This window comes from Ophidiomyces ophidiicola (assembly GCF_022830035.1).
Source record: "Ophidiomyces ophidiicola strain CBS 122913 chromosome Unknown scaffold_14, whole genome shotgun sequence".
In the NCBI taxonomy this organism is placed as follows: domain Eukaryota; kingdom Fungi; phylum Ascomycota; class Eurotiomycetes; order Onygenales; family Onygenaceae; genus Ophidiomyces; species Ophidiomyces ophidiicola.
In genome coordinates, this window is record NW_026054654.1 from 160,065 (window position 1) to 187,776 (window position 27,712).

Consider the following 27,712-nt stretch of genomic DNA (forward strand, 5'->3'; position numbering starts at 1 on the left):
AATCACCGGCAAGACATCCTTCCTGAGCTGCAATGCGGCCAGAAAGCCTCGGCAGCCAAGCCTGTTTCACGTGAGAGCGATCGGATTAGATAAGCACAGCCCTGTTCGTCTGCCAAGAACGATGCTGAAGCAGAACAGAAAAGTCTCCCACGAGCTGGCGAACTGTGTGAGTGTTCGGCGGACTATCTAGCCTTGGGATGGAATATGGACGCTGATCATCATGGGTCCGCCAACTTGGAAGGGTTCAACCTTCTTCTTCCGCTCCCGTATCGAGTTGCGGTGATTCTGGTCGCAGGTAGGGGAAGCTCTCCAGCGGCCATTTAATTCTCCTTCGAAATGCACGAATAGCTAACATCCGGCGTTTACTTCTGCAGGTGTATGGGGATGGGGGTTGAACCTACATTATCTGTCCCTAGTTAAAATCGTACGTTTATGCAGGCCCACAGGGCCCACGGGTTATCAGAGCGCGCCAAATATATAACACTACCATCATCTAACACCACACTCACTTAGGACGTCCCCGCTCTCATCCGCTATCCCTCGCGCTCATCCAGCGGTAGCGTCTCCGTCTACAAATCCACCTACCACCTCGCGACCCTCCTCTCGATCCCGCTCGTCCTCTCCCTTGCCCTTTTCTGGACCATCACCCGCCGATCCCCCGAGCTGGTTCTCGCATGGGAAATCCTACCACAGTCCTACCTCTTCATCTTCGCCGCGCTGCTCTTTCTCCCTCTGCACCATCTCTCGCGCACCGGCCGGCATCGACTGCTCGTCACGCTGAAGCGCGTGAGCCTGGGCGGGCTCGCGGAGGCGCAGGACGGGAAGTTCGGCGATATCATATTCGCTGATGTACTGACGAGCTATGCGAAGGTGTTCGGGGATCTGTTTGTGAGCTTCTGCATGTTTTTTGCGTCGGGCGTGTCGAGTACGGGTATCCCGGACCGGGCGTGCGGCGGGCATCTGGCGGTCCCGTTGCTTGTTTCTGTGCCGAGCATTATCCGCCTTCGGCAGTGTTTGATTGAGTATTACCGGGTGCAGAAGCGCGGAGTTGCGAGCGTCGATGGCTGGGGCGGACAACATCTTGCGAATGCTTTGAAATATGCGAGTGCGTTTCCGGTGATTATATTGACTGCATTACAACACAGTTACGATCCGTCGAACGTCGGCATGAGCGAAGCCGGCCTCCATAAACTATGGTATGTCGACCATCACATCCCCCCCCCTTGAATACCTACTGACCTGACCAAGGATCCTATTCGCCCTCATCCACTCCTTTTTCACCTTCTACTGGGACGTCGCCAAGGACTGGGACCTGCCCCTTTTCTCCGACCTCCTCACGCAATTCCGGCGCAACCCCTACCACCTCGTGACCTCGCAGCCCGATCTCAGCCTGGACGAATGCGACCCGCGCCCGTTCGGCCTGCGCCGCCACCGCTTCTTCCACGCCAACAAGCTCTACTACGCCGCCATCGCGATCGACTGCGTGCTGCGGTTTACGTGGCTGTCGCGGCTGACCGTGCGGCTGAACTGGATGAACGATCTGGAGAGCGGCGTGTTTGTGGTGATGGTTTTGGAGGTTGCGAGGCGCTGGATGTGGATATTTTTGCGGGTGGAGACCGAGTGGGGTGAGTATCTACACCCCGTATCTCTATTTTCGATAATGGGCTGCTGACATTGTATGTTTAGTTCGGAGCACGCAGGGTCCTGCACCGGACGATATTCTCCTAGGGGAATTTACGCCGAAAATAGACGAGGATTGATATGGCATCTGGGTTTTTCTATTTAGCAAACTCTTTTTTTTTTTTTTTCCTCTTTTCATGTTTCTTTCGGATAGACCTTTATTTGCTTCATGCATCCATTAATATTCTTCTCCTTCGAACTTCGAATGTACACCCTACATCTGCATTTCCGGATACATGAGCATTCCTAAGCACGTGCCCAGCGAAAAGAGGGCGCAAGACTTCATCATAGGTTTCTTTTCACGAGCTGATTTTTTTTATTGTATTATTATAAAGAGTACACGTGTATGGGAAAGCTCAACAATTGAACTAGACTTGATAGCCAAGCAAAAAACCAAACAACCAAATGCCCCGTCCCCAAAGGAAAACGACAACTGTACAGAATCTAGTGCGCCAGGGGGGATAGACAGAAAATAAATAAATAAAAAAAAGCTCAAAAACAAAAGGCCTGCTGGACTCGACCGGGGGCGTATATAAAAATAAGAAGGGGGAAGACGTAGTCGCAAAAACGCCATACTATCATTATCGAGCGACGCAAAACCGCTGAATTCAAGCAAAGCAATCGGGCCAGAGGATGTTGACGGGGAAAACGTTTATTGCTAAGGGGCAAGTAGGCCGATTCTATATGGGAGAAACTCCGTAGAGAGAAAAAAGGAAATATGTCCAGATGGTAGCTTCCACGAAAATGTACCTGGTGTCAAGTCATCTGCGAGGAATGGCCAATATACATTTTACCCTTGGGTAGATTTGGGAGAGAGGAGGTCGGGCGGGGTGGGCATGAAAAGGAGTTCGTCATGTTATAGATCGTTAAAAGATATTGACTCCGTATTTAAGATTGCGGGTTGGCCCTGTGATGTGGATCAAAGAGGTCATAGATCGAAAGAAGAATAAAATAAGGTAGAGTCAAAAAAGGGGGCCGAATACGAGTATAGATTTAAACCAAGTAGAAACGCCAGGAGCCGACATTAATCAACATGAAAAAGATATGATCCACTAGGCGGAGGGTATCTGGGCGCAGTTAGAGTATCCAGGACGAGACGGATATTATTTTGTAGAGTCAAGAGTCTTCGGTATATCTCTGGTATATGCTGCGAGGGATCATAACTTTTGAATGGGAAAAAGAGTTTGACAGGAAATCTTTGCGGTAGAATCGAGCCGCTCCGTAGTGATAACAGAAGGAGACGCCGCGATTGTCCGCTCACCGCCCGGGAGAATGATTGGGAGCATGATTCTCGAATAGGTCTTCAAGATAGGCACTTGGAGCTCTGCCTTGAGGGGGTGTCGACAGATTCAGCGAACTTGATGATGGGTGAAGCTGATCATGGCCACGACTACTGGGAGGTAGTATTGGAGATGCCGGTGGACTAGGCCCCGATTTCGTTCGTGAATACCCTTGAGCCTGGGGACCCAGTGGCGATAGGCCAGAACCCCCAAAGTGGGCGAGACCAGAGCCGCCTCCAGGGGTAGCGCCGCTAGCGGAGTAGTAGCCAGCGGGCAAGTAGCTAGAAGCACGGTTGCCCGGGTTATGCATGCTGGCGCCGGCGGTGGGGGAGAAGAACAAGCTTTGATTGGGGGTATGCGGCTGAATGACACGCGAGTGACGGTCTTTGGCGATTTTCTCCATGGACATTGAGCCGCCGGGAGCGTCCTGGTAGACGCCCGTTCGTCTCTTGTTGGAGTGAAGCAGGGCTGTGGCGTCGGACTGATGGGTGTTGTTCGTGGCGCGTCGCACAGAGCGATTGATGGACCAGGCGACGAGGACGCGCCAAGCAATTACGATCAAGGCCACCAGCCCCAAGGCGGCGCCGACGGCGATGAAGATGGTGCCCTCTGGCAGGTTGGATTTCTTGAGATACGGAGCGCCCTCTTTGGGGGGGATTTGTGGCGTGGGAATGACTGGCCCGCCAGTGAGGGAGGGGAGCGTGGGGAAAGCCTTGTCGTCGGTAGTGGTGGAGGTGCGGGTAGCGGGCGCTGAGCTGGGACTGGAGCTGGAACTAGAGCTAGAACTAGAACTGGTGGTCAGGCCAGGCAGATTCTCAGGGGAGGTTCGTGGCGATGGAGTCGGGGTTGGCCTGGTGGGTGATGAAGCGGACGTCGAAGGACGGTTGTTGTTGTTGTTGGTGTTGCTGCCGGGGGTCGGGGCGGGTGCTGGCGGCGGCGACGCGGGTCTGGGGGTGTTATCGGGCTGGTTTGGAGTTGCTGCATCGGGGGTATCTCGCTGAGCAACGACATGGCCGGACAGGAGAGCCAGCAACAGCAGGGCGAGGAGCAAGACGGGGGGCCGTGAGGCCCAGGTACGGCGCGGTCTCCGCATCTCCAGGCTGGGGAGGCGGGACTGATTCAGGGACGGGTGTGGTGGACCAGCCCTGTGAGTCGGATATGACAACGAGCGACCAGATAGCGAACGATGGTGGTGGGCGCGAACGAGTGTGGAGGAGTGAGGCAGTGAAAGCGAGACGGTCAGGATCAGAGATGGAAGAGTTGACGAGGCGACGCCGGGAGGGGAATGGTTGCCAAGCAGGGGAAATACGAGAGCGAGGAAGCGCTGGAGAGGGATGGGAGGACGGAGAGCAGGAGAGAGAGGGAGTGAGTGAGAGAGAGAGAGAGGGAGGGAGGGAGGGAGAGAGGGTGGTAGAGGAGGAGAGGAGGCTGGAGTGTGAGGCAGGAGAAGATGAAGAGAGAGAGAGAGGAAGAGGCTGGCCAGCCGTGTACGTGTACGCCGCTATACCGTGCAGCGGGGACGGGCTGGACGGGCTGGACGGGCTGCCCGGCGCGTCGATCCTTCTCGTCTCTCACTTACTCTCTCTCTCTCTCTTCTCTCTCTCTCTCTCTTCTCTCGTCTCGCCTGCTCACTCGCGCTGATACACTACTCTGCTCGCCCGTCGCGTCTCTTACCCACCGCCGCTGCTGCTGCTACTGCTCCCTGGCACGTTGCGGCGGAACCGCAGCCGATCCGCCAACTCAATCCCGGCCGCTCTAGCTTGTTTCCTCTCCGTCCCGCCACCGCGAACTCTGCTGGAGCTGCCCGACCGTCGCGATCTCTCCCGTCTGCTCTGCTCTGCTCTGCTCTGCTCTGCTCTGCTCTGCTCTGCTCTGCTCTGCTCTCTCCCAGCATGCCGCCCGTCCTGCCGTCCCAATGACCTCTCCATCTGCCTCTCTGCCCGCCACCCAGCGCTCGACTGCAGCTCAGCCCTCACACCCGTCGTCGTCCTCTTCTTCCTCCGCCTCCGCCGCCGCCGCCGCTACTGCTGCTCCCCCGCTACCCTCGCATGGCTCATCGCGCTCGCTGGGCGCCGTCGAGCCCGTGCCGCCCAGTCGGATCCGTGTGCGCGATCTCAATCACATCCGCAGCTTCGCCAGCGAGGAGATGCTCGCGGCTCCCTCGTCGCTACCGCCACTCTCGCCCTCATCTGCGTCTGCGTCCTCGTCCCGCCTCCACCACCAGCACCACCATCACCACCACCGCTACCACCACTCCCGCCGCAAATACGAAATCAGCGCCATGCCCGTGCCCGATGTCATCGAGATGGTCGCCGGCCTGCTGTCCAAGATCACGGCCACCAACGACCGCCAGCACGCCCACGTCCACCGCCACATCCCACCCCCCGATGCCGCCGCCACGGCCGCCCTGAGCCCGCAGGCTGCCAGCGTCCTGGCCTTCCACGGCAAAAACGTCCCCAGCATCTCCATCCTCAACTACCTCACCCGCATCCACAAGTACTGCCCCACCACCTACGAGGTCTTTCTCAGCTTGCTCATCTACTTCGACCGCATGACTGACGCCGTGAATGCCGCCTTCCGGCAAGATACCCGCGCCGCCCACGCTGCCTCTTCTACCATACCGCTGAATGCGCCCCATCCAGACCCAATGCCGGTCGACTCCACGGCGGATAATGACGACGACGATGACAATGGCTTTGACGAAGACGACGAAGAGGAGGAGGACATAATAGAAGAAGATGAGGCAGACGAACGGCAGCGACAGAACGACCCAGGCGAGGAGCAAAGCGTCCTCGACTTCTCACAGCATTTTGTCGTGGACAGCTATAACATCCACCGCCTGGTCATTGCCGGCGTAACGTGCGCCAGCAAGTTCTTCTCGGACGTCTTCTACACCAATTCCAGATACGCAAAGGTAAGCTTTCCGCCCGCAGTGCTTCTTTTGAACACTTGTGAAACACCGGCTTACCACCAAACCCCACCCCTCTAGGTCGGCGGCCTACCCCTCCTCGAACTCAACCACCTCGAGCTCCAGTTCCTCCTCCTGAACGACTTCCGCCTCGCCATCGCCGTCGAGGAACTCGACTTCTACGCCTCCATGCTCGTCGAGTACTATGCCCGTGAGGTTCTGAAACAGCGTGCCCAAGACCAGCACTCGGCCCCCACCGCGCCGCCACCCCCTTCCTCTAGCATTCCGCAGGCGGGAGCTAGACCCGGCCCCGCCGCCGCCGCCGTGGGAGACGGCCTGTACGTGCGGCCGTCGGCCGTGCGCCAGCTATCGCAGAGGTCGATGTAGATTTTCATGCTGTTCCGAATCCAACATATATCAACTGGCCTTGATTTTGGGGGAAGGGGGAATCTCCTGCTTTTTCTTTTATTTCATTTTATTTTATTTTTTCGTTTCTTCTTTGTGAGGATATGTTTTGTGTCTGGATATACATACATACAGCATATCAGAGTCGTTCTATAACACCGCTCCCCTCTTACTTTCACTCCTACCACGTCAACATGGGAATACAAAAAGCTTTGCGGGATTCTCTATAAAACACCCCATACCCACCAACGAATTATTGAGTCTGTCTAATGTGAAGGACGTTTTGTTTTTCTCTCTCTCTTTTTTTCTTCTACAACGGCCTTTTATTTTCACATTCTTTTTAATATGACTTCCCTTCATGACCCCCTACTGTCTGTGCGTCTTTGTTTCTTGATTATTGCCATTGTGCACAGAGTTCCTGTGTGCAAAGCTATATCACTCAACTGAGGATTATGGATACAGTGCGAATTTTCAACTCCCTACTTCTTATCCGACTGCCTATACAAACTGCTGCTGTAGTGGTAACCCGGCCCCAGGAGGGGAAAAGGGCAAATAAGAGTCCCTACGTAGAAGTTTAGAGCAAATATATGTTTGCATGCAATAAAGCTAGCTGCCCAACCCCTCCATGCCAAGCAGCTCGTCCTAGTGCTTCGGTCGACTCCTATATCGGTATCGGGATAACTGGAAGGCACCGGGCAGCCTAATCTTACGATTGACTCTTCTCTAGTGAAATGATATGAGCCACGTAGAGAGGAAAGGAAAAAAGAAAGAAAGAAAGAAAGATGTAAACCTCTGGGAATCATCAACCCATTCAGCCGCAGAACAGCGATAATCGACGACGTGTACCCCGTATAACCGCCAAACAGCCCGTCCCGACGCGTACAGACTATACAGTATACTCCGTACCTCACCCCCTGAACCTCCTCCCCTCCCGTTCACACACTCCGTATCTCTCCGTCCTCCGTGTCCCTTCCAGGGGGCCAAAAAAGAAAGGAAAAAGAAAAAGCGCAAAAGAAAGCCACACGCTGCAGCGCAAGAAAGAAACTAACTAACTCTCCAGGGGGTGGTTTCAAAAAGAGTCCGGATCGCAATAAATGACGAACGACATTTTTTAAAATAATCATAACAACGAGGTCGGAATGATTTCTAACCGTTGGCTTGCATGGACTGGGGGGTGGTTCGGTAGGGAACAGACCCTGGTTTGTGAGTGGCACTCAGGGTAGATATGTATGTATGGATGTTGGTTACTGCGAGCGAGCCTCACCCGGGTTTTGCAGGGGATGTGTGGTAGGGGGAGGGGGGCGCGAGATGAGGACGAACCTAACCCGGAAAAAAAAAGGGGGGGGAGAGATTTGGATGTTGTTTTTTTATAGTTTACTCCGTACAAGGCTAATGTGATGGTAGGATTGGGCGTGTTTGTTTCTTGCGGGGGGGGGGGAGATTATTAGGGGGCAGGTCGGATTTCTGGGTCGTTGCAGTAGATCTCTGGGAAGATCTTGCATCTGAGAGCCTTGTCTCGACTGCCCGGTCGATGGGAGGGGAGAGGGGATAGTCGGGGGTAAAACCGTGGAAAGTCAAATTGCTCTGTGGCTGCGGGAGCTAGAGACGCCATCGATATCATTGAACTTCCCCCCTATGCATGGGTGGACGGAGTATACGAAGGGCCGCTTTCTTTTCATAGCGTTATTAGAGATTAATACTCCGTACTGGATAATGGCGATGCAAAAAAAAAAAAAAAAAAACCCCCACAACAAGCAAATCAACACCTCTCCCTCCGTAGCTACCATGCTGCGACAAAAAGAGACAACAGAAGATTAAAAACGAGCGGATCGCCCAGATACGCAATGTCCGGAGTAAGTACAAAAATGGATGCCACCGCCCAATATCTATGTAGTTATGTACTTAGTATGTATGTATGCATGTATGTATGTATGTATGTGCTCTTCATCTCCCCGCCTCGCGAACAATGCTCATAAACGCCTCCTCGTCGCCCACCACTTCGACAGCCCAGTACCTCTCATCCAGGGCCGGCGCTGCCGCCGCCGCCGGCAATGACGACGACGACGAAGATGAAGACGAAGAAGACGACGACAACGACGACGCCAGGCCCTGCACGGGCGCCGACTTTCTCCTGCCCACGCCCATCCTCTTCGCGCCGAAGCCCAAGATGCCAGCAGCCTTGTCCTGGCCGGCGGCGGCGGCGGCGCCGTCCTCGCCGGGCGAGAGGCTCAGGAGCTGCGCCTCGAGGCAGCCGAGCACGGCGACGGCGGCGCGGAACAGCACGCGGTCGCCCTCGAACACCCAGCAGTCCCACACGCGGCTGAGCCGCTCGATGTCGAGCCCGTTGGTGAACAGCGTGCGGAACATGGGCTCCCAGATCTGGCTGTCGGTCAGGTACAGGTTCTCGCACAGGTGCGTGGACAGCCGCGGGAATTTGAGCCGGAGGGTGGCCGATGCGAGCGAGTAGGCGCGCGCCATGGCGCCGGGGTCGGCGGTGAGGAAGGCCAGCGGGACCGGGCGGTTGAGCGCATTGGCGAGCGTCTGGAAGGCCGAGGCGGGTGTGTGGAGTTGCAAGACGAGGAGGGCGGCGATGGTCTGTAGGGAGATGCTGTGAGTATTCAAAAATATCTTTTTGGGGGCGGTGCGGTTGGTAGGACATACGTGGAGGCCATAGAGGTACCCGACATCGCTGCGATACATGCAGTAAGCATCCAGAACCTGCACCACACTCTCATACAACGGGCCGCCCTCCATGAAGAGCTTCAAGTCTGGGAACGCGGTCGCCGTGTCGCGGCGAATAGCTTCGAACTGCTCACGGGCTCTGGCGTACACTCCCGAGGTATCGTCTGCACATTTGGCCTGAAGCTGGCGCGCCCGCTCAAGCGCCTTGTGGAAGGATTCCTCCGTCAGCGCAAGCCCGTTGCCAATGGCGCGTTGCCAGACTGCTCCTCGCGACCGGGGAGTGATGCCATGCCACCACAGCTCACGGGTGCGCGGCTCCTTGATGGCGTGATCCCAGTTAGGAAACACGTATTCGTCCCAAATGCGCTGTAGCATCTTGCGCGTGTCATCCCGCTTACACTGTGCGGAGGCAGCCTGGGCAGCTTTCCGCTTTTCTGTATAGATAGATATTTAGTCCAAAGTACCATCACGACCGCGCAACAAGGGAATCACATACCAGCTTCACGCGACAAAGCCATCATTTTCTTGTATTCCTTCAGATGCCTCTTCTCCTCCTTTTGATCCTTCGGAGGCAGCCAGCTCGGTCTCGTTCGCGACAGGACCTTCTCCTTCTCCTTGCTAATCGGCAGCGGATCGATCATGATATTCGGCCTCTGAAGCGGCGGGAGCTCCATCATGCTGCCGGACTCGCGCCTCGCCGCGTCGAAGCTAGATTTGGCGGCGGCGGCGGCTTTCCCGCCCTGCACGCGCTCTTCGTGCCGGCGTGCCGACGCGTCCGCGTGGAATTCCAGCGCCTCCGTCAGGATCTTGGCCTCCTCCGACAATTCAGACAAGACCACCTTCCGTGCACTGGCTGGCGGAGGCCGGCCGCCGTGGCCCCGCAGGTTGCCCATAGAGCTGGATCTCAAAAGCTTGGGACGCGCGCTGCTATGTCGCGGAGGCGAGGCGGACGACGGCGAGCGCGGCGGCGCCGGCGGGCTCGACTTGGCGTGTTGTAGGGGAATCGGACGAGGCCCGGGACTTCGACTGGGCGATCGACTATTACTATCAGTATTCCCGTCCGGCGGACGCTCATGCGGCGGCCGCGGGGAGATGGGAACGTTCCACAGCGCGGCGTCCTCGGGCAGTTCGTCGTCGGAGTCGTGGTATTCATCCTCCAGTTCCTGGGTGCTTTTCCGGGGCGGCCGGGAGGCGGAGCGGAAGGCGCCCGTTGGGATGGGCGGCGGGCGGCTTCGCGAGCGCGGCGCCGGCGGCATCAGCGGAGAGAGGCTGGGGGCGGCATTGTTCGGGGACGGGGAGCGAGAGCGTGGGTGGGAAAAGGGCGGCTGGTGTGGGCGTAGAGGGCTCGATGGGCTGTGGCCCCGTCGGCCAGACAGGTCCCGGCGAGGCAGGGCCAGCGAGTGCATGGCGTTCAGGGCGCCGTCGATCTGCACCTTGAGCTGCGGGTAGTTGTTCTTCTTCGGTGGGGAGGTGAGCTCCCTCACGGGGGCGAGCGGGGTGGTGGTGGTGGTGGTGGTGCCGTTGCGCATGGCGCCGCGGCCATTGGAGATGCGTCGCAGGGACGGGCGGAAGGCGAGCTTGTGGTCGTGGCCGAGGTGGGAGTGCTCGATCTGCCTCACGTCGGGGTCCTCGTCGAGGCCGATGTCCTCGAAGTGCGAGATGTCGGCGAGAATGCCATCGGGGCTGGAGCGGTGGGAGGAGGAGTGGAAGGAGGACGACTTGGAGGACTTGGAGCCGGACAGATCGGGCGGCGAGTCAGGCGCGGCAGGGATCATGGCCATGGTGGTATTATTGAGCATTATGACGGATCATATAGAAAAATTATTTAGTGGCAAACGGCCGTATCTCGGGTTCTGTTGAATAAGAATTTGTTTCACACGGGGGCAGCTGCGGGTGCCGCGTGAGGGGGTAGGGACAGATTAACAATAGAAGGCCGAAGCAAGAAGAAGACAAGAAGAGAAGAATGAGCGTCGGGCCGCCCGAGTGTGCCCGTCCCCGATGGTCACGGCTTCAGCAGCGCGACATGATGTCGGGGGGGAGGGAGAGAGCAGAGGTCGGTCAGGAGCACGGACTACGGTCGGAGGTAAAACAAACAGCGTATTAGATATAGCGACAGCGGAGGTGGGGGCTGGCAGGGGAGCAGCACAAGTAAAGGAACAGGGCAAAACGACAAGGCCCGACTGAAATGAACCGAAAACGACGACCACGACGACAAGACGAGAAAAAACAGGCGACGGCGAAAGAAGGAGATGAAGTCGAGAGCGAGCGAGCGAACGAAGCGACGAGCGATTATTTCCCGGTTGGGCGTTTAGGGTTCGCGCCAGGCACGCCGCTAGACTGTGTTTGGCCTAGCGCACGCCTCACTGGAACAAAACACCCCCGCCGCCGGCCAATCAGCGGCCGCGCTAGGCCGTGCTGGGGCTAGCGGCGCATCTCGCCGGCCGGGGCGTGGACGAGCGGGCCAATAGCGAGCCAGGGCGCGGTGGAGCCCGCCGCAGCAGCAGGGGTGGCGGCGGCGGGCTGGCCGGTACACGCGCGTTGCCGGCGTATACGGGCGGTGGACGGGGTATACGGGGGGCGATGTACGGAGGACGGCTGGACGGACGCGCACGGCACGGCCACCGGCGCAAGGGGAAGAAGCCGGGAGCTCGCGAGCCACGGTGCAAGGGAACGCAAAGCAGGTGAAACACGCCCACGGCCGAGTGAGTGGCTCAGCTGCCCAGACGCAAGCCACAGACAGAGACGGCAAGATTAAGCAATTTCGCGGTGTTTCACGTGCGGACGCGGAGATTAAAACAAAACAATAAGGCAGCGCGCGTTTTTCATGTGTACGGAGTTTACGGCCAGCGAGTCATGATACTTATTCGCAGTGCTAAGAATAATCCCGGCCCAACGCGTGCCCAACACACCGCGCCCCGCGCCCGCATCGCATTTAGGTAGTGAGAGAGAGTACATACGGAGTACATACGGAGTACATTCGGAGTTGGTTACGACTACTACCATCAGAACCGCGTCCGCCGCACGGCCGCCTGCCCATCGCGCACGACCGCGCGCAGCACGCCCGCCGCCGCCGCCGACGGGATGGGTGGTGTCTGCGCCGCCAACCAGCGCACCACGGCGTGCATCCCGCTCGGCTTGCGCGCCAGCACCGCGCGGAACGCCTGCACGCCCAGCCAGCGCACGTGCGCGCCGGGCACGATCCTGCTGCTGGTACTGTTGGCGGCGCGCACCTGCAGGCGACGCACGAGCGGCACGGCGAAGGCGAGCAGCGCGGCGACGGTGCGCGTGAACAGTGCCGTAGAGGATGAGGATGACGAACGGCGGCGGCGGCGGCGGCGCTGGAGGACCCGGAAGTAGGCGTGCATTTTCATCGCGGTGTCGACGAAGGCGGCGTGGATGGCGGCCAGCACCACGCGCGGCGCGTTGTGCGCGGGGTCCACGAACATGGCGTGCAGCTGCAGCTTGAAGCCGGCCAGCGTCTTGCTGGCGAAGGCGGCGCCGGGCCGGCGCAGGGAGCGGCGGCGCGGCGCGGTGTCGACGGTCAGCGTGTCGCGCAGGTGCAGGTCGTGGTTGTCGGCGTCGGCGTCGGGCGCGCGCCGGTCCTTGCTGACGGCCAGCGTGCGCGTGTCGATGAGGTGCGCGCAGAACGGGAACTGGCGGCCGGCGACGACGCGAAGGATGGGGGCCGCGGGATCAGTGGTCGTGAAGTTGACCAGCGTCTTGCCGGGCGCGACGGAGATGCCATAGTCGGGATCGCCGGCCAGCATGACGCGCAGGAAGCGGCGCGCCACGTCCTCGGCGGTGGTGACCAGCAGGTAGTCGTCGATCAGGCGCAGCAGCAGCGCGGAGCCGGGCGCGCGGTCCTCGGCGCGCTGCACGAAGGCCAGGCGCTCGCGCTCGTGCTGCGCGTAGAACAGATTGCACAGCGCGCCCGACACCACCGAGCCCTGCGGGATGCCGCGCGCCTGCCGGAAGAACTTGCGCCCGATGCGCACCACGTGGTGTCGCACGTGCTGCTCCAGCAGCGCCAGCACGTCGTTCGCGGCGAGCCGCCGGTGCTGGCCGATGTCGACGAACACCGTGTGGCTGCGCGTCGCGCCGCGGCCGTGCGAGTCGCGCACGAAGTCGTACGCCGTCTGGAAGTCCATGCTCGCCGCGGCTCTGGACACAAACTTGCGCGCGGGCTTGGCCGCGGGCTCCGTGGCGCCACCGCCCAGGAAAGAATGATACGGCACGCCCACCTCCGCATACTTGCTCAGGCGGTACTCGTCCTCCGACACCAGCTGCTCCACCAGCCGCAGCAGGCGTTTCTGCGGGATGGTGTCGAAGCACGCCTGCACGTCCAGCTTGACGAAGTACAGCGGGCGCTCCGCACCGCCGTCACTCGCGTTGCGCTGCAGCAGCGCCTCGCGAAACCGCTTCAGCCGGAGATGCAAGTCGCCCACGCCGCCCATGGCCGCCGCCCCCAGCAGCGCGGGCCGCCGCGCCTTCTCGTAGTTGAGCGTCTGGAACACGGGCGCTAGGAGCATGTTGATGCTGGGCCCCAGCTCGGTCGTCTTCTTGTTCCCGCCGGGCCAGCGGGCCTTGACCACCACGGGGCGGCGGCGCAGGTTGGCGATGGGCCGCGCGCCGGCGCGCTTGGGCAGCATGCGCAGGGCGCTGCAGCCGAGGGCGTGGCGCGCGGCGGTCGAGCGGTCGACCTCCTCGAAGACGGAGGTGGTGAGGCGGGCGAGGGACGGCGCGACGAGCGCGCGCCAGCGGTCGTGGCGGAAGTAGAAGAGGCGGTTGCGGTGGGCGCTGGACTCGGTGACGTAGAAGTTGGCGCGGACCAGCGGGATCAGGAGCGAGTCGAAGAGGTAGTACAGCAGCTCGAGGAAGATCTCGCGGCGTTTTCGGGCGTCGGACAGGCAGGGCTTTTTGGTGGTTTGCTGCTGTGGCGGCGCGAGCCATTCGATGCAGGAGATCTGCATTCGTCAGCTCGGCCGTTATTTTTTTTTTTTTTTTCCATTGTTTCACGGAGGAATGGAAGCAAACAAAACGCACCTTCAGCCCCTGCGCAACTTCATGCAGCGACAAGCTTTCGAACCTGCGCAGGTGAATGAAACGATCGACCTGGCGCATCACCACGGCGCGGTTGCGCTGGCCGTCCTCGCCTGTGCCGAATAGGTCGTTGGGGACGACCTTCTGCAGGGCGGCGCGACAGAACGCCGAGACCAGCGCCATGGGGGTCGCAAAGCTGGTCATTGGCTGCGCCGAATCGGGGTCCGGCTCGGGCGGCCCCTGGGGGAGATTAGAAAAGTTTGAGCACGGGGCGCGGGATGGGAGGGGCCTACTTGAATGGGGCAGTAGTATTTCAGCAGCTCGACGTAGGAGCAGCGCTGGTGGCGTTTCTGGAGCTTCTGCACGAGCCGCAGCGGCAGGCCGCGCAGCCTCTTGGGCAGCTTGTTGGGGTTCTGCTGGGCGGCGATCTCGTCCTCGCGCAGGGTGTAGTCCTTGAAGGGCTGGACGGTGGTTTTGGGGTCGACGGCGGAGGTGAAGACGTTGTGCAGGCCGAACTGGCGCGGGAAGATGTACTTCATGACGTGGAGGGTGTGGCGGGGGTTGGTGCAGTCGCGGTAGCGGTTGAGGACGTCTAGATTGATAAGTATATATATATATATATATATCTATATATAGGAGTGGGTGCGTACGGATGTGCTGCAGGCCGAGCTTGACGCGGCGCTGGGCATTGAGCTCGGGGCGGGCATAGAGCATGCGGTTGCGGACGAAGACGATGTGGTGGGGGGAGTGCCGGTCGGCGGGAGGAGTGGTGTTGGCCGGGTCGAGGAGGGGGAGGTCGACCAGCGGGATGCCTGTAGATGATCATGTCTCGTATATAAGATTATATATATATAAAGATGGGGATATTGCATACCGCTCAGCTGGCAGTAGGTGCCGCGGGCGCGGTCGAGGGCCGTAAACAAGCCGCAGTCGAGCAGCAGGTGCAGCAGGAGGTCCTCGGCAGCGGCGCCCAGCAGGTCGAGCAGGGCGGGCCAGGGATGGGCCTTGAGGCGCGAGACGTGCGGGTTGGGCACGAGCGGGACGAGGCCGGGCAGGGCGGCGGCGGGGGCGGCGGGGGGGGCGGGCGCGGCGCGGGCGAAGCCATGGCAGAGCAGGTGGGCGGGGCGGGCGTAGGGCCCGCGGTGGGCGCGGAAGAGCGCGAGGACGGCGAAGTCGACGAGCTGGGCTGTTAGTGAATAGAAGAGATATATTATCTTTATATACGCACCTCGACGACGGAGCTGGCGGCGGCGACGGCGGTGGTGTCGCGGGCGGACTGCGACTGGGTGAAGGCGGCGAAGTCGCGCTGGCGGGCGGCGGCAGCAGCAGCACCGGGGTTCCGGGGCGTCAGCACGCCGACCAGCGTGTCGTCCAGCAGGCGCGTGAGTTCGTCGTCATGGTGGGCGTGGGCGGCGAGGCGGCGGCGACGGGCCCTGGACGATGGCGGCAGCTGGGCGAGCAGGTAGGCGCGCAGCGGCACGACGCGGGCGTAGAAACGCGCCAGCACGGGGTGAGTCGGGTGCAGCGAGTCCGGGAGGGCTGTGGGCGAGTCAGGCCGGGGCCGCTTGCGCGGGCGGTTGGCCATGGGGAGAGTGGTGGCATGGGAGTTGACGACGTACAGAGTAGTTAGCTAATGTACATATGTAACTAGCTAGGGAGCTAGGCACGGAGAGGGAGGTGGTAGTTAGTTGGTTGGTTCGTTTGACGGGCCGGGCTGACACGAACCAGCAGGAGAGTAAGAATCATAAAGACGAGCCACCGATCGGCAGGGCTGCTGTGGTGGCTGACTTAGTTGGCTGGTTGGTGAGCTGGCTGGCTTACTCAAGCTTCTCTTCTCTCTACTCGACTTGCTCGCTCTTCTCTCTAGCTCTCTCTCTCGCTCTCTCGCTCTCGCGTCCACCACGAACCACCATCATCACCACCATCTCATCCACTCTCCCACATCCTCTCTTCTCTCTACACCTCTCTCTCTCTCTCTCTCTCTCTCTTTCTCTTCTCTCCTTTCTTCTCTCCTCTCTTTTTCTCTCTTCTTTCTCTCCTCTCCCCACCCCTCTCCCAACAGCGCCATGCCCGCCCCGGTCTGACCACCCCGGCCTGCCACGTCGCACCCTGCTCCTCGCTCACTGCCCTGCCCTGCCCTGCCCTGCCCGTGCCTGATGCCGCCGCCTCACCTCGCTGCTCCACGATGCCCGTCCAGGACGCCGACCACAACCACCATGACCCCGACGACGACCTCTCCGCCGACCCCCGCGACTTCTACCTGCACTACCACGACCCCTTTGCCGCCGACCGCCCCGGCCTAGCCTCCTCCCCCAGCGACCCGGCCCGCTGTCGCTCTGCCTCCGCCTCGCGCCCACGCCCGTTCCGCTCCGGCTCCGCTGCGACGCCGCCAGCCCCCGCCGGCCCCCGACACCGCCAGTCCTCGCTCAAGGAGCTGGTCGACCGCTTCAACCACGCCCGCGACGAGGTCCCGCCGCAGCCGTGCTCCCACGCCTCGCTGGCTGCTGTGGCTGCTGTGTCTGCCAAACCCTACACCCGTCCGCTTTCTCGTGCTGCCGCCCTCCCCGAACCGTCGTGGCCGTCCACCCACCGCTCGCCCAGTAGCCAAACTCCCGCTCCAACAAAGGACCTCGCCTCCAACGACCCAATGCGGCCCACCGCTGCCCGCAAGCCGCTGTTTGGCGAGATCCTGCCGCTCGACACCTTCGTTGGCCACCAGGAGCGCCGCCGTGCCTCGCACCGTCGCCGGGGCTCCGACAGCTGCATGCCCTCGCCCGGCCCCATGTTCCTCGACATCCCCTTCGACCTCACACCCGCCTGGTCGCCCTCCTCGCCCACCGCCTGGTACCTAGGCTATAACACATCCTCCTCCACCACTACTCCCCCCAACCCGCCTCTACTTCATCGCCGCTCCCGCAGCGACCTCGGCGTCAATGGCTCGCCGCCTCTGGCCGTGACTATCAAACACCCGCCGCCGCCCACCGCGCCCGCCGCGCCCGGAAGCCCCCAGGCCAAATCCCGCTCGCACTCACGCATCCCCGTCTCCACCCGCCGCCACAGCCAGACCTCCGACTCCGGCAACTCGTCGCCGTCCACCCGCACCAACTCCGCCCTCGACCGCCATCCCGCCAACGTGTCGCTGCCCCGCAAGGGCGCGAGCGCCTTGCCCAAGCCCGCCCCCAAACGCCGCACCAACTCGCCCATCTCGCCCCGAATTACTTCTCCCGCTCGCCGTAACAACCTGCCGCCGCTGAAGAGCCCGACCCTCAACGCCATCATCACGGCTCCGCCGCCCAAGGAATCTCCACCACTGAGAAGCTCGCGTCCCCGCCTGCCCGTCTCGACGGCCACCACCTCCGCCTCGCGCGCCAAGGTCGTCGATAGAATCTCCGATTTCCAAAATAATAATAATAATAGTAATATGGCTCTGAAGTCGCCGCGGTCGTCGCGCGCCAAGTCGCGCCGGCTGCCCGAGCTGGGCAATGTCGACTTTGCCGCGAGGCGCCAGCGCATCCAGCAGGCCTTTAATCGATCCATTGAAGAGAGTAACAAGAAAGAAATCGCGAAAAGAGCTCAAAGAGCCGCCCGGCTGAAAGAAACCGAGAAGCAGAGTCGGCTCCAAGGAGATGAGGAGAAGTCCGAGCACCGCGAGCCGCCCGCCGCGGTCGCGGAGAAGGTCGTTAGGGACGACGACCACAACGACGACCAAGCTCCCCAAGCTTCTGATGTGGGCGAGGATCAGGAAGCGTTTGTCACCGCCGACGAGCAATCGCCCGGGTTCGACAAACCTACGGAAAAACCGTTCTTTCACGACGACAGCGAGAATAAAGCCCTGACTGAGTCAACCTGCACTGAAACCCTGGACATCCCCATCGCCCGCCTAAACGCCCGCCCGTCCTCCGTCTGCTCCGATGTGGCCCCCGCCTCCGCCGTCACCGATACCACCACCATCGACATGGAGCCGCAGACCGACTTCCCGCAGCCCACGGCCTCGCACCGCACCATGCTCAGCCACATCATGCAGATGCGTGAATCCAGCCCTGACATCACCGACACCAGCGACGACGACGAAGAAGATTCGTCTTCCTCGTCGTCGTCGTCCGGCCGCGACAAGGAGTCCATCCAGATCATGCTGCGCCAGACCTACTTCGACCCCGTCGACACCAGCAGCGAGAACCAGGAGTACGCCGAGGAGGAGGACGCCGACCACGACCGCCGCAGCAGCAGCCTGGCCGAGCGCCAGCGCTGGAGCATGAGTTCGTGGAGCTCGTCCATCCATCTCCACAGCAATAATAGCGAGGAATTAGGTTCGGCCGCGGCCGCCAAGGCTGAAGCGCTTCCACACGACGACGACCACCACGACAATCACTCGGTTTGCGCTGGCGGCGAGCGGGTGACCACGCCGCAGCCGGCGCAGGGCCCCGGTGAGCGCGAGTTGACTGGATCGGCATCGTCGTCGAACGTGGTCCAGGACGCTTCGCCGGAGAGCCAGAAGCAGACGCCGCGGTCGGGAGAGCGGTTCAGCCTGAATCTGATGCATCGATACCCCGACTTGGCCAAGCAGGCGAAATGGGACACGAAGCGCGCGACGCAGCTGTACCTGCAGGAGTTGGCGAAGGCTGGGTTCGCCCAGCCGCGCATTCCGGAACCCACGGCGATATCAACTACCCCTACAACTACAACTACTACTAAAAAGGTCGAAGACGAGAAGAACGCGGACGATGGCGGCCTGGGCGGGGACGCCGTGATGCTGCCGGAGTCCAAGTCGATCCCGCCCGCGGAGTATATCCCGCAGCTTGCGAATTTGAACCTGAGGGACGATTGGGAGCGCGCCTCGCCGTCCATTGCGGACTGGATGCACCTCGCTGCGACGGAAAAGGAGACCCAGCAGCAGCAGCAGCGCGATGCGGCGTTGACGCCGCGGATATCGACATCGACCCCGAGACTGCGTGACCTGTCGACCAACATCGACGCCGGAAGCGGCCTGGGAGTGTCCATTCTTATCCAGAGCCCGCAGGATGGCGATTCGCCTACGATTCCAGAGCTGCCGACGTACCCGCCTCCGCCCCCGCCCGTGGAGTTAGACGCGCAGAAGGAGGATAGCCTGGAGATGTTGCACCCGGTGCCGCTGCTGCAGGCGTCGCCCAGTATTTACTCGCAGGATGCGTCGCCGGACATGCTGCCTACTATTTCCTTTGTTCCCAAGGACATCGACACGGACGCCCGGACGAGCAATGGTTCTTCGTTTGACCAGACCTTGACGTCTGGAATTGTTGACCCCACACGTGCTTCGCAGGAGCTGACGGCCGATGCTCCGGGGCAGCATCTTGAAGCTCCGTCGCCCATGAAAACGCCGACGCCGGAACAGCGGCGGTTGAAGAAGAGGCTGCTGGTGATCAAGGAGCTGATCGACACCGAGTACACGTTCGGCCAGGACATGACGGTGGTGGTGGATATCTACAAGGGCACGTCGAGTTCGTGCGGCCTGACGCCGGAAGACGTCAAGATTCTGTTTAGTAATTCGGAGCAGGTGGTCAAGTTCTCGATGGATTTCCAAGACGCGCTGAAGCAGGCGGCGAAAAGTGTGTACGTGCTGCCCAAGTCGCAGCGCTGGCTGAGCAAGCGCGCCAGCAAGTATGTCCCGAACGCCAGCAACAGCGGTAGTCCTGGTGGTAGTAGTGTGCAGGAGAACCCCGAGGTTTCCGACGACGAGAAGGATCGCCAGACGACGGTGGGCCAGACGTTCATCGAGCTGAGCACACGCATGGAGAAGGTGTACTCGGAGTATCTGAAGAACCACGACGCGGCGAACAAGACGCTAGACACGCTGCTGAAGAACAAGAACAAGCACGTCAACATCTGGCTGAAGGAGTGCCGCGACTGGGCGTCGGACCTGACCACGGCGTGGAGCCTGGACTCGCTGCTCGTCAAGCCCGTGCAGCGCGTGCTCAAGTATCCTCTGCTCCTGACAGAGCTGCTCAACACGACGCCGACGGACCACCCGGACCACGCGGCGCTGGCGGACGCGCTGCGCGAAACGACGGCGATGTCGGTGCGCATCAACGACATGAAGAAGCGCGCGGACGTGGTGGGCCAGGTGGTGGGCAGCCGCAAGCGCAAGGAGTCGGACGTGCGCGCGGGCCTGTCCAAGGCGTTCGGGCGGCGCACGGAGAAGCTGAAGCAGCACGTCGGGCTGTCGGAGATGTTCACGGACAAGGAGTACGACGCGCTGGCGCAGCGCTTCGGCGACAACTTCTTCCAGCTGCAGCTGGTCATGCGCGACGTCGAGCTGTACACGACCGAGATGCAGACCGCCACGGCCCGCTTCCACGAGTTTGTCGTGGCCATCGAGGCGTATATGACCGTGGCGCCGTCGAATTACCCCGAGATCGAGAGCAAGTGGTGCCGCTTCCGGCTGGCGGCGAAGGACGTGGTGGCCGTGGCGCTGGTGGATCATGTAAGTTTGTCTTCTTCCGTCTTGGTTTTGCAGGGGAATTTAGAGCTGATAGATGGTGTAGCTGGCTGCCGTTCGCAAAAGCGTTATTGCCCCCATGGTGACGCTGCTGAAGCTGCACGACGGGCCGCAGCGGGTGATGCAGAAGCGCAACAAGCGGCTGCTGGACTACGTCAAGTACAAGGCCATCAAGGACCGCGGCGACCGGCCGGACAAGAAGCTGACGGAGCTGGGCGAGCAGTTCGTGGCGCTGAACGTCACGCTCAAGGAAGAGCTGCCGCGGCTGCTGGCGCTGACGGGCCGGCTGATGGAGGCGTGCCTGAACAGCTTCGTGCAGCTGCAGACCGGCTGGCACGCGCTGGTGCAGAAACGACTAGGCTTCGCGCTCGACCGCCTGCCGCCCGACGTGGCGGCCATCCTCAGCGACTGGGCCGGCGACTTCACGTTCAGCGAGGCCCAGGTGTTGTCGCTGGGCGTGTGCAACGGCGCCGTGCTGGCCGACATCGCCAACGTGCACGGCAGCGAGCAGCCTGCAGCGACGACGTCGTCGTCGTCGTCGTTGCCGTCGCGCCGTCCGTCCAGCACCGCTGCCAGGACCTTCTCCGTCGAGTACGGCGCGTCGCCCAAGACCTCCGTGGACTTCGCCGCTGCCGCCGGCTTGCCCGCGTACCCGGCCGACGCCCTCCACACCAGCAGCGGCCGGTCGCGCGCCAGCTCCAACTTCTCCTCCAGCGCCTACATCACGCCCGCTGCCGCTGCCGCCACCGCCAGCGGTATCATCCACACCACCCCATCCTCGTCGCGCAACAGCACGGCGGCCATCTCCAGCAGCGCAGCTGCGTCGTCGTACCGCACGTCCGACGCCTCGCCGCTGCTGCCGCAGCTCTCGCTCGACACGCCGCGCTTCCCCGAGTTCTTCCCCGACCCGCTCGTTCCCTTGAACACGCCCACGCACGTCCCGCCCGATCTCGCCGACCACCCGTCGTCGCCCGACGCCCCGCGCTACTCGGGCTTCTTCTCCTCCGCAATGCCCATGGCTGAGACGACCACCACGACCACCGCTCTGCCCAGCACTAGCGTGCCGTCCGCCTTACAGCAACAGCAGCAGCAGCAGCCGCTGTCGCCGCCGCCGCCGCCGACCGTCGTCAAGGAGCCCAAGGTGCTGTTCCTCGCCGCCAGCATGTACGAGTTCAACATCGACCGCGCGCGCCGCGAGGCCGGCTATCCGTACCTGACGTACGTGGCCGGCGAGATCTTCGACGTCATCGGCGAGAAGGGCGACCTGTGGCTGGCGCGCAACCAGGACGATCCCACGCATCAGGTCGGGTGGATCTGGCTGCGGCATTTTGCGAAGCTGGCGGGGTAGTTAAGAAGAAAAATAAAAATTGTGGTGATATTTTGTTTGTTGAGGAAAGGAGGCGGTGGTTTGATAATGTTGTGATTTGTCGACCTGTGGGAAAAAAAATCTATCAAAAGAAGAAGACAAAAGTTTCGGAGCTCCCTTGAGATTTTTTCTATATTATTTTTGTCTCTCCATTTCGGCAGCGCCTTTGATTCTTCTCCTATTCCCTTTTTTTTCTTATGTTTTTCTATCTGGTTGAGCATCTCGGCTCTGAGACTTTGCCCCTATTCCTCCGCTTTTTTTCCTGTCTCTTTTTTCTTAGCCTGTTTTGACCTATCTTTTTTGTTTTTTCTTACATGACTGTTATTTCCAGCAAGAGGCATACATATATGGGCGCATGGACTGTTATGGGCTCATTCCTGTCGGGGTTCGATGATAATGCCCGCCGAGTCTCTTCCCCCCTTTTTTTCTTCTCCAAGGCCCAACAGCCCTTTCTTCTTAACCCCCTTTTCTCTACAACCTCTTTTACTTTTGGAGTGAAGCCCGTCTATGCAATTGATCTCCTTGCTACTATTGTCATGACGATATTTCCGTGTAACTTGTCTATGGATATAACGTTCACTGTCGATGTCGCTGTTCTGTGCACTTCATTCTCCCTTCCTCCCCCCTTTTTTGACGTCTGCTATGTATTTCTCTTTCCTAGCCACTGTGTATCGTTTCCTATCCCCGCTTCGATTCTGAGGCTGAGTTCACAGGAAGAATCTACACTTACCTGGTGTCTTGACTACATATCTTCTCCTGTCTTTCTTCACATAGCCTGTCTCGTTTCTTCACTTCCGAGTATTCCTCTCTCCCTCTCCTCCCAGACTGCCTTATTTTTGAGATACCCTTTTTGCCCCTTTCCATCAGAGCAGCGCCACGAACGATCGTTCCTGTACTAGACCAGCGTTGACAGTAGCGTCGTGAATAAGAATGCGAATCAGACCGGCGACCTTCTTCTACTCCGTACTATCCGTAGGATCAATAGTATTTCTTGTCCTCTCCCAAGCACCACGCTCCGCCAGCGTCGATCACCGGACTTGCATCCCTTCTCCACATGGCAACCCCCGTCGTCGATCCCGCAAGCCCCAGCGCGGCCTGAGCTTCGGCTGCAAGGATTGCCCCCTCCCCAGCACTACTAACTAACTGCGCCTCCAGTCTGGACCGCGTCGCCAGAGTTCGCCCCGCGGCGTCTTGGGCGCCTCCGCCAAGCACGCTGAGGCGACCAGCCGTTTCGTTACATCATCTTCGCCGTGCCCGTTGGCCGGTGGGCTTGCCGGCTGGTTCCCCCGCAGCTGGGGGGATCTACACCATCATTATTATTATTATTATCCTCCTGCTGCTTCTCACGAGCCCGGCGCGAGCGGTAATTTGGCATGTTTCATCTTCCCCCCTCCCCGGCGACTCAGCGGTTCCTTGCTGGGAGAGGCGCATGGTTACATTATTATTATTTAATTGTCGGGGCGTCCCGGGCGAGCACAGCGAAACAATTTCCAAGAATCGGCAGGGTCCCTACACGGGGGTCATCCCAGGCCCGGCTCCCCGTCGCCTTCGAAACTTGACACCCTTCATTCTTCTTCTTCTTGTTGTTGTTGTTCGTTCTGCGTTCTTCCACCCTTTTTTCCTTCTATTTCGTCTTTTCACCAAAACTGCGCGCGGCAACGGCGGTGACAAAAGAGAGTCTTCGGTGCTGTGCTCTCCCCTCTCCTCTAGTTAGTGCGACGGCGCGTTCAACGCTTCCAGCGACCTCGTGTTTCGTCTTCGCTTCCTTCGGGGACCCTTTCTCTCTTTGCTGAGAACGGCGCGCGGCGGGGGCGTGCGCCATCATGATGGGCGAGGGCGGTTTCCATCGCCTTCGAGACCGCATGCGCAGCCGCTTGGGCGAGTCGGTACGTTTGAAAAAAAAGTCTTGTCCGCAGCTCTTATTCCGGCCGGGGCCACCCCTCCCTTTTTCTTTCTAGCCGTCTGGGCCCATTTCGCGTGTTTCGAGATTGCACGCTTGTGTCACTTGTCGTCTGCGTGCGATCGCGCGTTCGGACGAGCTGCTCCCCCTGCTGTGTGGCGTTACCTGTCATCTTGTCTGCTTTCGCTGTCCCTGTTGTTTGTCTGTTTGCCCTCGTGTCCTCTTGAGCCGTTGCCGCTTGTTGTCTTGTGTGTCGTGTTCCTGTCAAGTCGTAGATGATGTGAACGCGTGAGAGATCTGGGTGCTTTGGTGACGACAGGACCATGGCGCTCTTCAAGCTCTGGAAGCTCATCGCGAAAGAATACGGGGCTGACGCAACGCAGGCCAACCCAGACGATACCTATCTTACATGTACGTGTTCCCCCCATCCCGTCCCGTTAGTCTTGGGATTTGAGATGCATCGGATGAGATTCTCACACGCGTGGCCACTTGGCGCATTCAATGGGGCTTTGCTGACGTTTGTCCTCTTTAGATAACGATATCAATTGTATGTCGCCGACTATCGAAGTTATGCCCTCATGCTGACGAAGGCAACTTGCTAGTGACGTATGAAGATGTGGATACATTGAAGAACGACTGGCTGACGGACAATGTGAGTGGCCTCTTGACGGGATGGCAGTGTAGTCAAAGCTAACGAGGCCTTCGTTTCCTAGGTAATCGCTTTCTGGGAAGAGTATGCTTCAAACGTATGATGCTCTTATACTGTCGTCTTCTGACGCCTGGCAGATACCTGGAGCGGGAAGTTATCGCCCAGTACAAAACCACCAACATCATCCTTCTCCGGCCAAGCATGTCCTATTTACTCTACCAGACACCGAATCCTCACACCTTGCAAGACGCTCTTCCCGACTTTACCAAAGCAAGCCACATCTTCCTACCCATCAATGACTGTCGCAGTGTGACGGAAGCTGAGGGTGGCACCCATTGGTCATTACTCCTCGTTTCCGTTGTGGATAACGTCGCGTTCCACTATGACTCCCTCCCTCCCGGAAACCGAAACGAGGCACTGCGGGTCGCGCAGAAAGTTAGCATCATCCTCGACCGTGGATTCCGCTTCGTCCAGCTGGACGACTCTCCCGTCCAAGAAAACAGCAGCGACTGCGGCGTTTATGTTTGTCTGACCATGCGACACCTCCTGATCAGCCGGCTGCTCAAGGCCTGCACGAGCCAGATGGTGAGCATGAGCCTGGGCGGCAAGAAAATCGATGCTTCTGCTGGCAGACGAGAAATGGTGCGCATAATCGACCGCTTCCGGAAGAAGAAAAGCCCGTATGTGCCAATCTTTGTTTTTGTGCTGAGTCTTATCGTCGCCGTCATGCTTGCAGCCATGCCTCACTCCGCTTTGTTCCCTAGCCTTCACCTCCTTTGTAAACTATTATCTGTATATTGGCGACAGGCATTGGATGCCGGGAGACGTCTTGCTAAGGCTGATGCTTGACGTTCCCGCGAACTCTGGATAATATAGGGCGACTCCGAACTCACACAAAAAGATATCCCCGAAGCTTTCTTTAAGCCCACGCAGATCAAGGTGATCCTTTTATCCTATCCGACGTCCCGTCGCTACGTTGCGGTCTCGCCCCGTGTTTATCATTTATATATCCCCCGTCCGCTCGAGTTTTGCGAACAGGTAAGGAGTTGATGAGCGAGCAGCAGGATTCCGCTCGCAGGGCTATGGTTTTTCTTAAGATATTGGGGGGCTTGTGGTATGTACATACAACGATTTCTGGGTGCGTTTATTTTCATGGCGTTTATTGCAGGAACGAAGTTACGAAAGTCATATTACCGGGCAGACCAAAGAAAAACTAAGTAATGAATATGAATGGAATATCCCTTACTCATAGTTGTAAGTTGTAACACGGTGTCTTGACAGCTTATCCTACATGGTCATCGTCCGGACAGAGTCCCTGAATCAACCCAACTAAACACGGGTAACAACCACATTTTAGTAAATACTAGTTGGGGCCTGTGCACCTGCAAACAGAAGCTTCAGCAGGAGTGAAACGTGAGAGGGAAATAGGCCCCGGCTGAGGCAACGTCAGACTAAAGAAGGTTCGTGATCTGAGTCAGGCGAAGCTGCTGAAGCTGCTATTTTAAAACGGCTTCCTTCAGGATCGCCGGGCGGTTCGGGATCATCATTTCTCCGCCCCGTGAGACTTTGCGACTTCCCGTTGGCTGTGCCGAGATGCGCCCGCAACGGGCCGAAGACGAGGTTGGCTCACTCAGCTGTAATACAACCTACCCAAGATCGCGTCTCAATGCAGAGATCATGCATAGTCACTACTAGAAAGCTACACACACCACGACCATGTAGAGTAAGCTGATCAATCGTGTGGAATTTATTCCTAACCATGTCCCCCCCGCTACGCCGCACCAAGTTTTGATGCTAACTGCAATTCTTAACATCAGCATTTCTGGACCAGTAAAAGTTGTTTTTCCCAGTCACATCTGCTGTACGAGCATGAGCTAAAGCAAGGCCGCATCCCTGCGGCTTACTACCGTGGTGGAACATCGCGTGGTCTCATCTTCCACACCAAACACCTCCCCCAGTCCCGTTCAGAATGGGCGCCAATCTTCAGGGGAGTGATGGGCTCCCCGGACCCCAATGGGCGCCAGCTCGATGGAATTGGCGGCGGGATATCAAGTTTGTCGAAAATATGTGTCGTGGGGCCGTCGAGCAGGCCGGGTGTGGATGTTGACTTTACTTTTGTGCAAGTGGGAGTCAAGAATTCTGATCTCGATTATTCGGGGAATTGTGGCAACTTAAGTAGCGCAATTGGCCCCTTTGCGGTTGATTCGGGGGTTTTCTTGCCTGATGTCCAAAGAGGGGAGGCGACAGTGCGCATATTCAATACTAATACGGGGAAAATCATTAAGGCTACATTTCCAGTATTTGATAGAGAGGCTGTGGCATATGGGGATTTTGCGATCGATGGGGTTGCTGGAACTGCAGCCAAAATACAACTTGACTTCATGAACCCAGGTGGCTCGAAAACTGGAAAAATGCTACCCACTGGTCAGGTTGTGGACTGCATCGACGGAGTTCGGGCTACATGTGTAGATGTAGGGAATCCCTCGGTGTTTCTATCTGCGGAGGAGCTTGGTGTTGATGGAACTATGCTTCCTGACGACACACAAAACGTACCCGGGTTGTTACAGCGACTGGAGTCGATTCGACAAAAGGCTACTATGATGATGGGAATGGCAAGGTCACCAGGGGAAGTACCTGCGTCAATTCCAAAGATAGGTTTCGTTTCACCCCCGAGTTCGCATTCATTACTCTCCGGTGAAAAGCTCGATGAGAGCTCTGTTGATGTTGTGGTACGTGCAATCTCTGTGGGCCAGCCTCACAGGGCGTTACCAATAACAACAAGCCTAAGCCTGGCGGCTGCGGCGAAGATCCCTGGCTCCATTGTGAGCCAGTATCTTAGACCCGGCGCGGATAAAAAGGAGGAATTGGTAATTGGACATTCAAGTGGGAAGCTTGTTGTCGGCGCAAGGATCGGTGATGATGGAGAGGTAGAGAGAGCCACGGTATATAGAACAGCAAGGCGATTGATGGAAGGCACTGTATACTGGAAGTGATGTTTGAGTGGGCGGCACTAGTTCGGGATAGCACATTGGAGCATGGAGGTGATTTGATCCTCTCTTTAATGTACTGTATATTTAATGAGGGACTAGAAGCTAGATAAACATAGACGGTTAGTATAGACATACATGCAATTGCATTTCTGCTGATTAGTTAACTACAGTTGGACAACATAGCTCTCATTTCAACGTAGACCTTCATAAACACCCTGTATTCTAGCACCCTGGTGTCATTGAACTCGCCAAGTAGACAGAAACAGTAATCACACGCCGTAAAGGCTCTATACACGGTAGCCCCTTTTCTAGGGCCTGCACCCACCCAGCGCCTGAGTAC

At 59.0% G+C, this 27,712-nt stretch overlaps 7 protein-coding genes across 7 annotated transcripts; 4 read left to right on the forward strand and 3 right to left on the reverse strand.

Moving 5' to 3' along the window:
• Positions 1-204: 204 nt before the first annotated feature.
• ERD1 (protein-ER retention protein) lies at positions 205-1,760 on the forward strand (the record flags this gene model as incomplete). Its single annotated transcript, XM_049252898.1, has 5 exons — positions 205-295; positions 375-424; positions 514-1,196; positions 1,249-1,625; positions 1,687-1,760. 5 exons carry the CDS (start codon positions 205-207, stop codon positions 1,758-1,760), a joined length of 1,275 nt encoding a protein of 424 aa, XP_049108067.1.
• A 1,177-nt stretch (positions 1,761-2,937) lies between these two features.
• LOZ57_003851 (uncharacterized protein) lies at positions 2,938-4,053 on the reverse strand (the record flags this gene model as incomplete). Its single annotated transcript, XM_049252899.1, has 1 exon — positions 2,938-4,053. One exon carries the CDS (start codon positions 4,051-4,053, stop codon positions 2,938-2,940), a length of 1,116 nt encoding a protein of 371 aa, XP_049108068.1.
• Positions 4,054-4,875: 822 nt separating this feature from the next.
• Positions 4,876-6,255, forward strand: PCL7 (cyclin-like protein interacting with PHO85; the record flags this gene model as incomplete). Its single annotated transcript, XM_049252900.1, has 2 exons — positions 4,876-5,874; positions 5,950-6,255. The coding sequence occupies 2 exons, from the start codon at positions 4,876-4,878 to the stop codon at positions 6,253-6,255; spliced, it is 1,305 nt and encodes a 434-aa protein (XP_049108069.1).
• A 1,962-nt stretch (positions 6,256-8,217) lies between these two features.
• LOZ57_003853 (uncharacterized protein) lies at positions 8,218-10,736 on the reverse strand (the record flags this gene model as incomplete). The annotated part of the gene is made up of 3 exons (XM_049252901.1): positions 8,218-8,868; positions 8,935-9,389; positions 9,452-10,736. The coding sequence occupies 3 exons, from the start codon at positions 10,734-10,736 to the stop codon at positions 8,218-8,220; spliced, it is 2,391 nt and encodes a 796-aa protein (XP_049108070.1).
• Positions 10,737-11,957: 1,221 nt separating this feature from the next.
• On the reverse strand, positions 11,958-15,580 carry EST2 (Telomerase reverse transcriptase; the record flags this gene model as incomplete). Its single annotated transcript, XM_049252902.1, has 6 exons — positions 11,958-13,919; positions 13,999-14,235; positions 14,289-14,587; positions 14,646-14,807; positions 14,870-15,176; positions 15,224-15,580. 6 exons carry the CDS (start codon positions 15,578-15,580, stop codon positions 11,958-11,960), a joined length of 3,324 nt encoding a protein of 1,107 aa, XP_049108071.1.
• Positions 15,581-16,180: 600 nt separating this feature from the next.
• Positions 16,181-21,815, forward strand: LOZ57_003855 (uncharacterized protein; the record flags this gene model as incomplete). The annotated part of the gene is made up of 2 exons (XM_049252903.1): positions 16,181-20,452; positions 20,514-21,815. 2 exons carry the CDS (start codon positions 16,181-16,183, stop codon positions 21,813-21,815), a joined length of 5,574 nt encoding a protein of 1,857 aa, XP_049108072.1.
• A 2,241-nt stretch (positions 21,816-24,056) lies between these two features.
• Positions 24,057-27,375, forward strand: SENP8 (SUMO1 sentrin specific peptidase 8; the record flags this gene model as incomplete). Its single annotated transcript, XM_049252904.1, has 7 exons — positions 24,057-24,144; positions 24,266-24,280; positions 24,336-24,385; positions 24,447-24,466; positions 24,520-25,174; positions 25,259-25,420; positions 26,200-27,375. The coding sequence occupies 7 exons, from the start codon at positions 24,057-24,059 to the stop codon at positions 27,373-27,375; spliced, it is 2,166 nt and encodes a 721-aa protein (XP_049108073.1).
• Positions 27,376-27,712: the final 337 nt, after the last annotated feature.